General features: G+C 41.7%; 1 protein-coding gene across 1 annotated transcript in view; it reads left to right on the top strand.

Moving 5' to 3' along the window:
• Positions 1-13,003, top strand: part of LOC126252250 (ketohexokinase-like) — a 99,301-nt gene extending 86,298 nt beyond the window's left edge. The window contains exons 5-6 of the mRNA XM_049953125.1: positions 4,096-4,303; positions 12,911-13,003. Coding sequence (XP_049809082.1) covers positions 4,096-4,303; positions 12,911-13,003 — 301 coding nt within the window. The remainder of the gene's footprint in view (positions 1-4,095; positions 4,304-12,910) is intronic.
• The last annotated feature ends 292 nt before the right edge of the window (positions 13,004-13,295 follow it).

Below are 13,295 nucleotides of genomic sequence, written 5' to 3'. Positions count from 1 at the left end.
CAATCTTCAAAATGTTTAATGCAAACAACACTTCTATTTGATGGAGTCCAGTCCTTTCTGGGGATATTTCTTGTCCATCGTTTTCTGTTTTCCTCTTCAGTAGGGAATCTGAACACTGAGATGTAACCCTCTTCCTTGCTGCATTTGTAGTTGCTGTTGCAACCAGGAACACAACATTTTTCCGGCATCTGCAAATAGAATGTGCATTAATTGCTAACATCTTAAATCAAAATACTATTATGTAAAAATAGCAAATGAGAATTTGAGTGGACTGGTTTTTTTTACTGCTTGGACATCACGAAACACAAGTCTACAAATAGAATCAAATGTGTAGAAATATTCATAATATTAACACAAAATCACTTAGGAGAAGATTCTGATACGAAACTTATGAATTCAAAACTTTATTTTCAAATTGTATCTAGAATATAGTAGAACTTTTGTTACAATTGTGTAGACAAAAGTCATTCACGTAGCACACTTGCACATGTTGTTGTTGTTGTGGTCTTCAGTCCTGAGACTGGTTTGATGCAGCTCTCCATGCTACTCTGTCCTGTGCAAGCTTCTTCATTTCCCAGTACCTACTGCAACCTACATCCTTCTGAATCTGCTTAGTGTATTCATCTCTTGGTCTCCCTCTACGAGTTTTACCCTCCACGCTGCCCTCCAATGCTAAATTTGTGATGTCTTGACGCCTCAAAACATGTCCTACCAACCGATCCCTTCTTCTAGTCAAGTTGTGCCACAAACTTCTCTTCTTCCCAATCCTATTCAATACCTCCTCATTAGTTACGTGATCTACCCACCTTATCTTCAGCATTCTTCTGTAGCACCACATTTCGAAAGCTTCTATTCTCTTCTTGTCCCAACTAGTTATCGTCCATGTTTCACTTCCATACATGGCTACACTCCATACAAATACTTTCAGAAACGACTTCCTGACACTTCAATCTATACTCGACGTTAACAAATTTCTCTTCTTCAGAAACGATTTCCTTGCCATTGCCAGTCTACATTTTATATCCTCTCTACTTCGACCATCATCAGTTATTTTACTCCCTAAATAGCAAAACTCCTTTACTACTTTAAGTGTCTCATTTCCTAATCTAATTCTCTCAGCATCACCTGATTTAATTTGACTACATTCCATTATCCTCGTTTTGCTTTTGTTGATGTTCATCTTATATCCTCCTTTCAAGACACTGTCCATTCCGTTCAACTGCTCTTCCAAGTCCTTTGCTGTCTCTGACAGAATTACAATGTCATCGGCGAACCTCAAAGTTTTTACTTCTTCTCCATGAATTTTAATACCTACTCCGAATTTTTCTTTTGTTTCCTTTACTGCTTGCTCAATATACAGATTGAATAACATCGGGGAGAGGCTACAACCCTGTCTCACTCCTTTCCCAACCACTGCTTCCCTTTCATGCCCCTCGACTCTTATAACTGCCATCTGGTTTCTGTACAAATTGTGAATAGCCTTTCGCTCCCTGTATTTTACCCCTGCCACCTTCAGAATTTGAAAGAGAGTAGTCCAGTTAACATTGTCAAAAGCTTTCTCTAAGTCTACAAATGCTAGAAACGTAGGTTTGCCTTTTCTTAATCTTTCTTCTAAGATAAGTCGTAAGGTTAGTATTGCCTCACGTGTTCCAACCTTTCTACAGAATCCAAACTGATCTTCCCTGAGGTCCGCTTCTACCAGTTTTTCCATTCGTTTGTAAAGAATTCGCGTTAGTATTTTGCAGCTGTGACTTATTAAACTGATAGTTCGGTAATTTTCACATCTGTCAACACCTGCTTTCTTTGGGATTGGAATTATTATATTCTTCTTGAAGTCTGAGGGTATTCCGCCTGTCTCATACATCTTGCTCACCAGATGGTAGAGTTTTGTCATGACTAACTCTCCCAAGGCCATCAGTAGTTCTAATGGAATGTTGTCTACTCCCGGGGCCTTGTTTCGACTCAGCTCTTTCAGTGCTCTGTCAAACTCTTCACGCAGTATCTTATCTCCCATTTCGTCTTCATCTACATCCTCTTCCATTTCCATAATATTGTCCTCAAGCACATCGCCCTTGTATAAACCCTCTATATACTCCTTCCACCTTTCTGCCTTCCCTTCTTTGCTTAGAACTGGGTTGCCATCTGAGTTCTTGATATTCATACAAGTGGTTCTCTTCTCTCCAAAGGTCTCTTTAATTTTCCTGTAGGCAGTATCTATCTTACCCCTAGTGAGACAAGCCTCTACATCCTTACATTTGTCCTCTAGCCACCCCTGCTTAGCCATTTTGCACTTCCTGTCGATCTAATTTTTGAGACGTTTGTATTCCTTTTTGCCTGCTTCAATTACTGCATTTTTATATTTTCTCCTTTCATCAATTAAATTCAATATTTCTTCTGTTACCCAAGGACTTCTATTAGCCCTCGTCTTTTTACCTATTTGATCGTCTGCTGCCTTCACTACTTCATCCCTCAGAGCTACCCATTCTTCTTCTACTGTATTTCTTTCGCCCATTCCTGTCAATTGTTCCCTTATGCTCTCCCTGAAACTCTCTACAACCTCTGGTTCTTTCAGTTTATCCAGGTCCCATCTCCTTAAATTCCCACCTTTTTGCAGTTTCTTCAGTTTCAATCTGCAGTTCATAACCAATAGATTGTGGTCAGAATCCACATCCGCCCCTGGAAATGTCTTACAACTTAAAACCTGGTTCCTAAATCTCTGTCTTACCATTATATAATCTATCTGATACCTTTTAGTATCTCCAGGATTCTTCCAGGTATACAACCTTCTTTTATGATTCTTGAACCAAGTGTTAGCTATGATTAAGTCATGCTCTGTGCAAAATTCTACAAGGCGGCTTCCTCTTTCATTTCTTCCCCGCAATCCATATTCACCTACTACGTTTCCTTCTCTCCCTTTTCCTACTGACGAATTCCAGTCACCTATGACTATTAAATTTTCGTCTCCCTTCACTACCTGAATAATTTCTTTTATCTCGTCATACATTTCATCAATTTCTTCATCATCTGCAGAGCTAGTTGGCATATAAACTTGTACTACTGTAGTAGGCATGGGCTTTGTGTCTATCTTGGCCACAATAATGCGTTCACTATGCTGTTTGTAGTAGCTAACGCGCACTCCTATTTTCTTATTCATTATTAAACCTACTCCTGCATTACCCCTATTTGATTTTGTATTTATAACCCTGTAATCACCTGACCAAAAGTCTTGTTCCTCCTGCCACCGAACTTCACTAATTCCCACTATATCTAACTTTAACCTATCCATTTCCCTTTTTAAATTTTCTAACCTACCTGCCCGATTAAGGGATCTGACATTCCACGCTCCGATCCGTAGAACACCAGTTTTCTTTCTCCTGATAACGACGTCCTCTTGAGTAGTCCCCGCCCGGAGATCCGAATGGGGGACTATTTTACCTCCGGAATATTTTACCCAAGAGGACGCCATTATCATTTAATCATACAGTAAAGCTGCATTTTCACATATACTTGTAAAAACACTACAAACTTCACAGAATTGTATACTTACATTGTGTTATATCTTCGACTGTAGCCACGACTAGTTGCTATAATTTTTGCAGAGTCGAGTTTAGCATAATCACACTGTAATGTCGGATAAAACAGACACCGCGAAAGTACTTAAACAATTGCTTCCGTTCGCTACCTTATAGCCACAGCCATGCGGTAGGCCTTAACATAACGTTGCCACATTTCAGTCCTCCGGCCTCTAATACAGGCGGCCGTGGCTCAGTGCAATTCCGCGTGCAACGGTCTGTGCCAACGTGGTTGCCGCAGCCAACCGACCGCGTGGTGAAGTGATGCCGGGGCTGGACTTCACTTAAGTAGATTTAATTCGACATGGTACCACGGTACTATAGATTTTAACTTTAATGTTGACTGTTTCTTACTCTGGCATGTTATCGCAATTTTATGCTTCTGAAGAAAGCTAGATTAATTTAGCCGAAACATGATAAAGACCAGAAAATTTGCGCAACTGAGGCTGAGGCCTCAAAAAATTAGAAATATTCTCAGTTGTGTGATTTTCCCCTGAGTTATGGATGTGCCTTCCTGTTACAGAGCGACCTTGGTGGTGCCGTGGGGAGAGCAAGGAGCGGCTGCAAAAGGTCCTGAGGGCGTCTTCTTGGCCCCCGCCTATCCTCCAGAGCGCGTCTTGGACACGCTGGGCGCTGGAGATGCCTTCTGCGCCGCGCTGCTGTCAGCGCTGTCTAGCGGTTGCCCGCTGCAACACAGCCTGCGATACGCCTGCCAGGTTGCTGGCGCCAAGGTCGGAATGCGCGGCTTCCATGGACTTCGGGAAGTCCTCAGGGAACGCGGTGTACGCTGCGAAAGCTAAACAGACTTTTGTTTGGAAGTCGGTGACATGAGACGCTCTTTTACAGTTTTTGTGATACGTATTTGAGCGACTGAATGAAATCATTTGCTACAGGTGTAGAACTTTTTGGTGTTCATAGCTGAAGCCCTGAACAGACGATGTTGCAACGTCGACCGATCCAGGGCAGAAACCAGATGGTTCCGATGGCAAGCAATAATCGTCACCGATATTTCGCTGGGAGGTTAGAGGAATTGGTGGAATCTGGTCCACGATCACTGGGTCATGCACCTATGCCTTGAGCTAAATTCTGAGTGTTTCTACAATGTCTCATCGAGTGATGATATATGGCAGTCTTTGTGGTTCCTACTCTGCTAGATGGGGAACATTAACTTTATGGACCTCTTAATCCTGGAACCCGCCATTAACCAGCTCACATCCTTTCATTCCAAACCCATAAATGATAATATAAAAATGATACTAGGGACTCATCACGGTCATCTATATAGACCTTGATTTACTGTGTCCAAGGCAGAAGAGTGAGATCATGTGCACCCTTTCCACCTATGTCATCTGGTAGATAGCATTACTGGATACTGATGCAAAGGTCTCTGGTTCCATTCCTACTAACCTTCTCAAACCTGAGTGATAACGTCTAGGAAGGGTCCACCCACCTTCGAAAGACCAGCTGGGGAACAGCTCCAAATAAAGAAGCAACAAATCTGACACTCAAGAAAGACTGTTACCAGGCTGGGAGCCACACAACATATCTCTGTACATCACCATGTTACACAAATACAGAAGAAGATTGGTCTCAATGTCCAGCTTTGATCAAGGACAGCAGTAGGGCTTTGTACGTTCCAGAACAATGGGGGGGAGGGGGGGTACTGTTTTCTTATGTAAACAAACCAGCCACTTGCTGTTCCACAATTTAATGACCCTTATGTAAACAAACTGCTCACTTGAGATCTTGTTTAATTTATTTAGGACAAAATTAATGGCCCAAGATGGCCACCAAGTGGTGCACTTGGTTAATTTTTACGCAGGTGTTACTATATGGTCAAACGCTTTTAGCCTAATGTGATAACTGTCACCTTAATGACCATAATTTATCTTTAATCATAATGACCATAATTTATGACTCAAGAATGGCAGTGTCATCTCCCACACTGGTGTAGTGTGGCCCTATTGCCCCCCCCCCCCCTCCCTACCTGTCCCCCTGCCTCACTGCCACTGCCCCCACTGTCTCGGTGCAGCCTGAGTTGGGACTTGGCATTTGTGCTCTGTAATCTGGGTCAATCAATAACAGCAGTGGCAGGTGCAAATTCACGTGATATTCGCAATTTTCAGTTGAGTATCGCATCCAACGGTATTTTCTGCAAGGTCACTGCCTTCTATTGCCATTTACAGTCTTGTGGCTTCATTTGTGTAATTTCCAGGAGAGCATCACACCAAATGCCAATTCCTGTGATGTTTGTGTGACAACAATCACTGTGCATGCCCATCAATCACACCAACTTATGAAATTACACACATCAAAAAAAGTTTTGCATCACCTCAGTTCCGAGAGTTTCGGAACCTTTACAGGAAATTGGAATAGAGATCAACATAAGCATCATTTCCGCCCTTTCTATTGCTCATGAAAACCACACATTGCATGTTGTTGTACCACCATACAGTGAGATCTTCAGAGGCGGTGGTCCAGATTGCTGTAGACACCGGTACCTTTAATACCCAGCAACATGTCCTCTTGCATTGATGCATGCCTGTATTCTTCGTGGCATACTATCCACAAGTTCATCAAAGCACTGTTGATCCAGATTGTCCCACTCCTCAAAGGCGATTCAGCGTAGATCCCTCAGAGTGGTTGGTGGGTCACGTCGTCGATTAACAGCCCTCTTCAATCTATCTCACACATGTTCAATAGGGTTCATGTATGGAAAACATGCTGGCCACTCTAGTCGAGCGATCTCGTTATCCTGAAGGAAGTCATTCACAAGATGTGCACGATGGGGGTGCGAATTGTCGTCCATGAAGGCAATTGCCTCGTCAGTATGCTGCTGATTTGGTAGCACTATAAGTCAGAGGATGGCATTCACGTATCGTACAGCCGTTGCAGCACCTTCCGTGACCACCAGCGGCGTACGTCGGCTCCTCATAATGTCACCCCAAAACAGCAGTGAACCTCCACCTTGCTGCACTCGCTGGACAGTGTGTCTAAGGCGTTCTGTCTGACCGGTTGCCTCGAAACAAGACGGTTGTCTGGTTGAAGGCATATGTGACACTCATTGGTAAAGAGAACGTGATGCCAATCCTGAGCAGTCCATTCGGCATGTTGTTGGGCCCATCTGTACCGCGCTGCAGGGTGTCGTGGTTGCAAAGATGGGCCTCGCCATGGACGTCGGGAGTGAAGTTCTGCATCATGCAGCCTATGGCGCACAGTTTGAGTCGAAACACGACGTCCTGTGGCTGCATGAAAAGCATTATCCAACATGGTGGCGTTGCTGTCAGTGTTCCTCCGAGCTATAATCTATAGGTAGCGGTCATCCACTGCATTAGTAGCCCTTGGGCGGACTGAGCGAGGCATGTCATCGGCAGTTCCTGTCTCTATGTATCTCCTCCATGTCCGAAGAACATCGCTTTGGTCCACTCCGAGACGCCTAGACACTTTCCTTGTTGAGAGCCCTTCTGGCACAAATTAACAGTGCCGACGTGATCGAACCGCAGTATTGATCGTCTAGGTATGGTTAAGCTACAGACAACATGAACCGTGGACCTCCTTCCTGGTGGAATGACTGGAAGTGATGGGGTGTCGGACCGTCTCCGTCTAACAGGCGCTGCTCATGCATGGTTGTTTACATCTTTGGGTGGGTTTAGTGAGATTCTGAACAGTCAAAGGGACTATGTCTGTGTTACAATATCCACAGTCTATGTCTATCATCAGGAGTTCTGGGAACCAGGGTGATGCAAAACTTTTTTTGCTGTGTGCATATAGAGTTGTGCGGCAGTATTATCGCCTTTTTCCCACGTTCCAAGAAGACATAGATAAATACAGGACTTAAAATGTTGAATACCTATCACCACTGTGCATGCACTAAGCGCACACCAGTCTATCACACTGTTTACGATTTTGGAGCTATTTCACCGATTTTCTCCCACTTTTCGAGAAGACAAAAGAAAATATTTAATAACTATCACCACTTTGCTTGTCCTGTGAGCACACCAACATATGGCACTGTTTACACTTTTGGGCCTGTTTTACCGATTTTCTCCCACTTTTCAAGAAGACACACATTTATGTTTAACAACTAACACCACATTGCGTACCCTGTGAGTACATCAATGTACGACGCTATTTACAGTTTTGTTGATATTTTGTAGATTTTCTCCCAGTTTTCAAGATGCGCAGGACATGACTAAATAATGTTTGGACCCACACTTCTGGTGCTGTTAGAACCACCGCTGAGGCTAGGAAATAAGAGAACTATGCATTTTATTTTTAAAACAAGCTAAATGATTGAGGACCTCTCTCGCAAGAATTTGCAGCTGCTATTGTTGTTCTTGATGTACCAAGATACAGAGCACGAATGCAAAGTCCCAACTCATGATGCAGGTCCCCTTAAGAGTGGTGGTAGTGGTAGTGGGTGTAGGGGCTGGTGGTAGACGACCTGTAGGAGCATACTACACCAATGAAGAAGGTGAGATCGCCGTTTTTGAGTCATAAATTATGGTCGTTAACATTAAATGATCATTAAGATGACAGTTATCATAGTAGGCTAAAAGCATTTGACCATTAAGTAACACTTGGGTAGACATGAGCACTCCTTGGTGGCCATCTTGGTCAAAAATTTTGGTACTGAAAATGATAGTTATGAGCTAGTAATTAGATCCTAAATCTAGAAAACAAGAACCCAAGTAAGCGGTTCGTTTACGTAAGGGTCATTAAATCACGCTAGGGCAAGTAGTTATTGAAGTAAAAGAACAATGCACTTCCCCCCCCCCCCCCCCAATTGTTCTGAAACCTACATAGCCCCATTACTAAGACCTAGTCAATTTTCATGGATACCATAAGAGACTCATGAGATTTCATGGCACATCCATAAAGTTTTTAGTGCCTTAATAATTACCAAAAGAAATACACAGCACCTGAAATTATATTGCCCGTCTAGTAATCTAAAGTTGCATCTCCTATTGCCTGTAAGATGGAAGAAGAGTCATGCTTCTACATCTATGCCTCTTTCTTAATAAGTATGTACACCTCATCCTAACCACACAGAGAAGTCTGTGCACTTTGTCACTTTTTTCAAAATGCCCATTTTACTAGCAGCAGCTACCTCTACAACCGAATTCTTTTGTGAAAAATGCGAAAGCTCAAGCACTGGGTAAATCAATTCGTTTTTCACTGTTATGCATAGGTGAATGTGATTGAAGAGCTGAAGATATGATTTAGTGTGCTCATTGAAACTTTTCTTGTATATCGACCAGTGGTTTGGAAGTGAATTGTTTATTCATAAAAGCTCAGGTGTCATGTAAAGTAAGTTTTTAGATAAGTGAAAAAAACTATGTAGAGTACGTTCTTTTAATGCTAGCCTTAGCGAGTTACTACAGGAGAAAAATAAAATAATACTAACTAAGGAACATCATGTTATTATTTTTTGCAATTCTTTAAAAGATTTTAGACTTATTTTAAGAAGTACCCTGTATTTAGAACTCTATTAAAACATTAAAGATATGTGGTATCTTTCTGTTTTACATTTTGTAATGGATTCTGCTATATTTCTAAGTCAGCTGACGCATAATCTGACATAGCAATAAAAAGAAAGAAACAAAATATCATGTTTTACTATAACAAAATGAAAATACTTACTACACATAAAACAATAACACCTGTATTTTATTTCATTGCTTATCCCTGGTCTGCCGCACCTGTTCTGGAATTTGGATGTGACTAGGCTATTCCATCAACGTATTATAAAAGCAGAATTTCATGTAGTGCATATTGAAAGGCCTCCCTTACTTCCAGATCTTTTTTCACAGCTAAGTACCGGGGAAGAATATGCTTCTTGCGTAAAAAGTGGTGTCTTTACTGGATTTTCCAGGTGGAATAGATACCTCGCTATTAATATGCGCTGATGCTGAGCCAGCTCCAAGAATGGTGGCATACTCGGTAAACACCATTAAGTGTTTGATTGCAAACGAAACCTTCTTATGTTTATGCTTCTCTCGGCCTCAGAAGTAACTGATACAGTGTTTTCTTGAAATACTGGGGTCACAAATAGTTGAATTCAGTTTTCACTATTGTTATCATAAACTTATTTTCCTGTTTTGGGTATAATATAAGTTTCTCTTTCCCAAAGGGTTAATACATTCAATATTGTGTCGAATTAATCGTATCGTCACTCAAAAACCCTGTCAAAGGGAGGGTAGGGCTGTCCCCTAGCAGGAAAGTAAAGCACTGTTTAAGTGAATCGATTTGCAACAGCCTAAGTAGCCAAAATAATAACGTTATGGTCTCTGTTCTGGCCATCATGTGCCATTTAGTAAACATGAAGTTCCTTAATTGTACTCGAAATTTCACCAAAATTACAGAAAAAATGTGCAGACTTGATTCGGTCTTATTTTTAGTAGGCAGTGTAGAACAACTGTAATATAACTTAGGAACTGTTTCATGCAGTACATAGCTGTACTTATTTTTATTTTGACATTGATTTCGATCATAATCTAACATGTTCGATTCATCTGTACCAAAAGAGAACCACTGTATATCAAATTCATTATTCATACATGCATTATACACAGAATGTCACTTATGTACACAAAACATATACATACAAAAGATATATTAAACTGTACGTTCCACATCTGCAATAATTAATTATAATATTGAAATGCTCCGCTTTGGTGTAACTTATGATACAAGTAATCATGTGCTTCTATCTTCCAGTGTAAACTATCATCGTACTTAGAGCTACACTAGTGCCTTGTCTACTGTTATAACTGCCCAAAGATCTTATTTTACAGGCCTAGATGGTAAAAAATTTTCACTGTAGTTATATTCTAAACAATAACGTGCCCCTGACGCCATATTGCTCTAAAATTTGATAAACCACCGCAGGAATGAGACTTTACATTAATTATTTCTTCATTAGATAGTGATTAGTCACCAAATTAAATTGTTTTAATACCAACACATAAAAACTTTTAGAACATGTAAGTGTGAATGCATTCAAGTAACAAAAGTAAATCATACAAAAACAGAGTTATTATGAAAGAATCATACATAAATGAACTACAATCAAACTTTGAGCTTCAAGACAGCTGACAGACTACTTATATAAGTTGAACAGTAGCCTCAGTGAAGAAATAACACTAATGTGTCCTATGTAATAATAATTTCCTATTTTCTTTACTATAATTCTAGACTTAGATCACCATGTTTATTCGTAATCAGGCTGTTAGCTTCGGTCGGTAATGAACATGTTCAGACCTGAATAAACACTTGTGGTATTACACGTATCACATAGTTTCTTATGTCCATTTTTTTAAAGTAAGGAACAGAAATAAATATCATCAATTTGAAGGATGATGAGAATGTATTGAAATATTTAATCACACTTTATGCTGATCTATTAAAATGCCCACCGCTAGGTTGAACGCCTACTGGTGGTGTTGCGGGCACATGATTCAGTAAGGAAAAAACGTGAGAGAGGCGAATGGGCAGTCATAGCGAACATATGGGCCGCAAATGCGGAAATCCATCGACATAAGGGGATTTGACAAAGAAGAATCTCCGAAACGGCGAAGCTGGTCACCTGTTGGCGTACTACTGTCGTGAGCAGCTATGGAAAGTGATTGAACGATGGTGGAATAAAGAGTAGGTCGCATGGTATTGGACGACCACGTCTTATCACAAAACGGAGAGGGCTGAGGATCCCCCACTGTGTAATCCAGGATAGACAGCGATCTGTAGCAGATCTGAGGACAGAGTACAATGCTGGTGTAGGCAAAAGTGCTTCGGAACACTCTGTTCAAATGCCATCGTTGAACATGCAGCTCCTCATCACAGGACCCCCTACGTGCTCCTGTGTTTACCCAAAAATATCGTCAGTTATGATTACAGTGGGTGAGGTATCACTCAGTTTTCACCGTGGATCAACAGCAACGTGTCGCCTGTCGAAAGACTCGCGTTTCTTGTTACACCAGGTCGATGGCTGCGACGTAACACGCCGTCATCCAGGCGATTGGCTGCAACACATTCACAGTGCCACAGACGCAGGCCGGCGAGGGCAGAATTATGCTATGAGGTATATTGAGTTGGGCTTCCATGGGATCTGTGGTGGTAATCGAAGGCATCTAGGTAGCAGTGATCTACGTGAACATTATTGCGGACCGCTTGAATCGCTTCATACTTGAAGTCTCCTCTACGGCGACGACATCTTCCAGCAGGATAACAGTACGTGTTGCAAGGTCAGAACCGTGCTGCAGTGGTGTGAGGGGCATTATAGTGAACTCTCACATTGATGTCTTGGCTAGCAAATGTGTCTGGTCTGTAGTCATTGGAGAACACGTCGAGCGCCACCTGCGTGTCCATAAACCACCATCATGTAATTTGAGGGATTTGCTTGACCTGTGCGTAAACATCTGGGGCCACATACTACTAGAATCCTGTCAAGGACTTGTAATATCATTGCCAAGCAGAATCTCTGTTGTATTATGTTTGAAAAGGGAACAACACACTAAGCAACGAAATCTATCAGCTTTGATCAGTGTACAGTTTAGACGATATAAAATTGTAGCAAGCACCTACCGTTATCATCATTTCAGTCTGAACAATGATCGTAATCAAAGTTCTATAAAACTTTCTCGGACTTCTTCCACGTCAGTTCAGAGTAAAACCTCGAGGTTTCGACGATTACTTCCATCGCCTTCGTCAGGAACAAATGACCGCAAAAAATGGCTTTATCCAGCCCAGAGACGGCTTCTGATTCGTCAGTAATTACGTAAAGCTACCGCAGAAGGTGTCAACGTCTGCGCTGGTGATGCCACCGGTCCTGCCGTAGCGTGAACATTCTGACGAATAGATATAGATCTTTTCTACGTCGAGAGCTCGCCTCCAAATATTGCTACGATTATATCCGCTGTCACGGTTAAAGATTTCCTCACACATTCTTATTTCTACAGCTTGTCTGGTTTGCAGATTGTAGTTATGTGAGTATTTAAAAGGGGAATATGTTTGTTGAGTAAGTCATTTGCACCTTTTTCTGCCTCGGCTTTCTGAACTATTTGTGGACTCACAAACCATCTCGGATTTCTTGTTGTCAGCGAGGACAGTGAGTACGTGAATGGGCTCCGTAATCTGGATAGAATACTTTCTGCAGCATGTCATCCCGCGAGTATGGAATCGTTGGCTGAGCCCTCAGGAAAGCCTGTGTAAAAAAAAAGCTTATAATTGTTCAGAATCCTTACCATTTTTAGGGACTAGACTTTTCGTGCTACGTTATTCTGCGATATTTATCTGAGAAATACTGGAATTGGTATATGTGATAATATTATTGCTTTTAGGAAAATGTGCTCTCCCCCGTGAATTTGCCCCTGCTCGTTGTGCAAGTTGGATTCCAGGGGCATATCGAGATGTATGTGCCCCTGCCTACTTAGCGCTGTGCGTAGAACCCAGAGATCACAATGGTACGTGCTAATGCTTTGTTACAGCTCAGAAAGATGTTTTCTTCTCCCTTTATGCATGTGGGCTTAACATACAGTGAAATTTTAATGCTATAAATGATTCTAGGCTTGCCTTAGATAGTTATATTAATCGACAAAATAGCTAGTACGGACAGCAGATTACTATTCCCCGAAAGCACCACTACTCCGATTTTTTGCCTCGAAAGCGGTCTAGCACTGATGCAACCTATTCGGCACAAGTGTCTCTCAAGCAAGGAATACAAAA

Source organism: Schistocerca nitens, chromosome 4 (assembly GCF_023898315.1).
Source record: "Schistocerca nitens isolate TAMUIC-IGC-003100 chromosome 4, iqSchNite1.1, whole genome shotgun sequence".
NCBI lineage: Eukaryota > Metazoa > Arthropoda > Insecta > Orthoptera > Acrididae > Schistocerca > Schistocerca nitens.
This window is presented reverse-complemented; position numbering and strand designations above follow the sequence as displayed.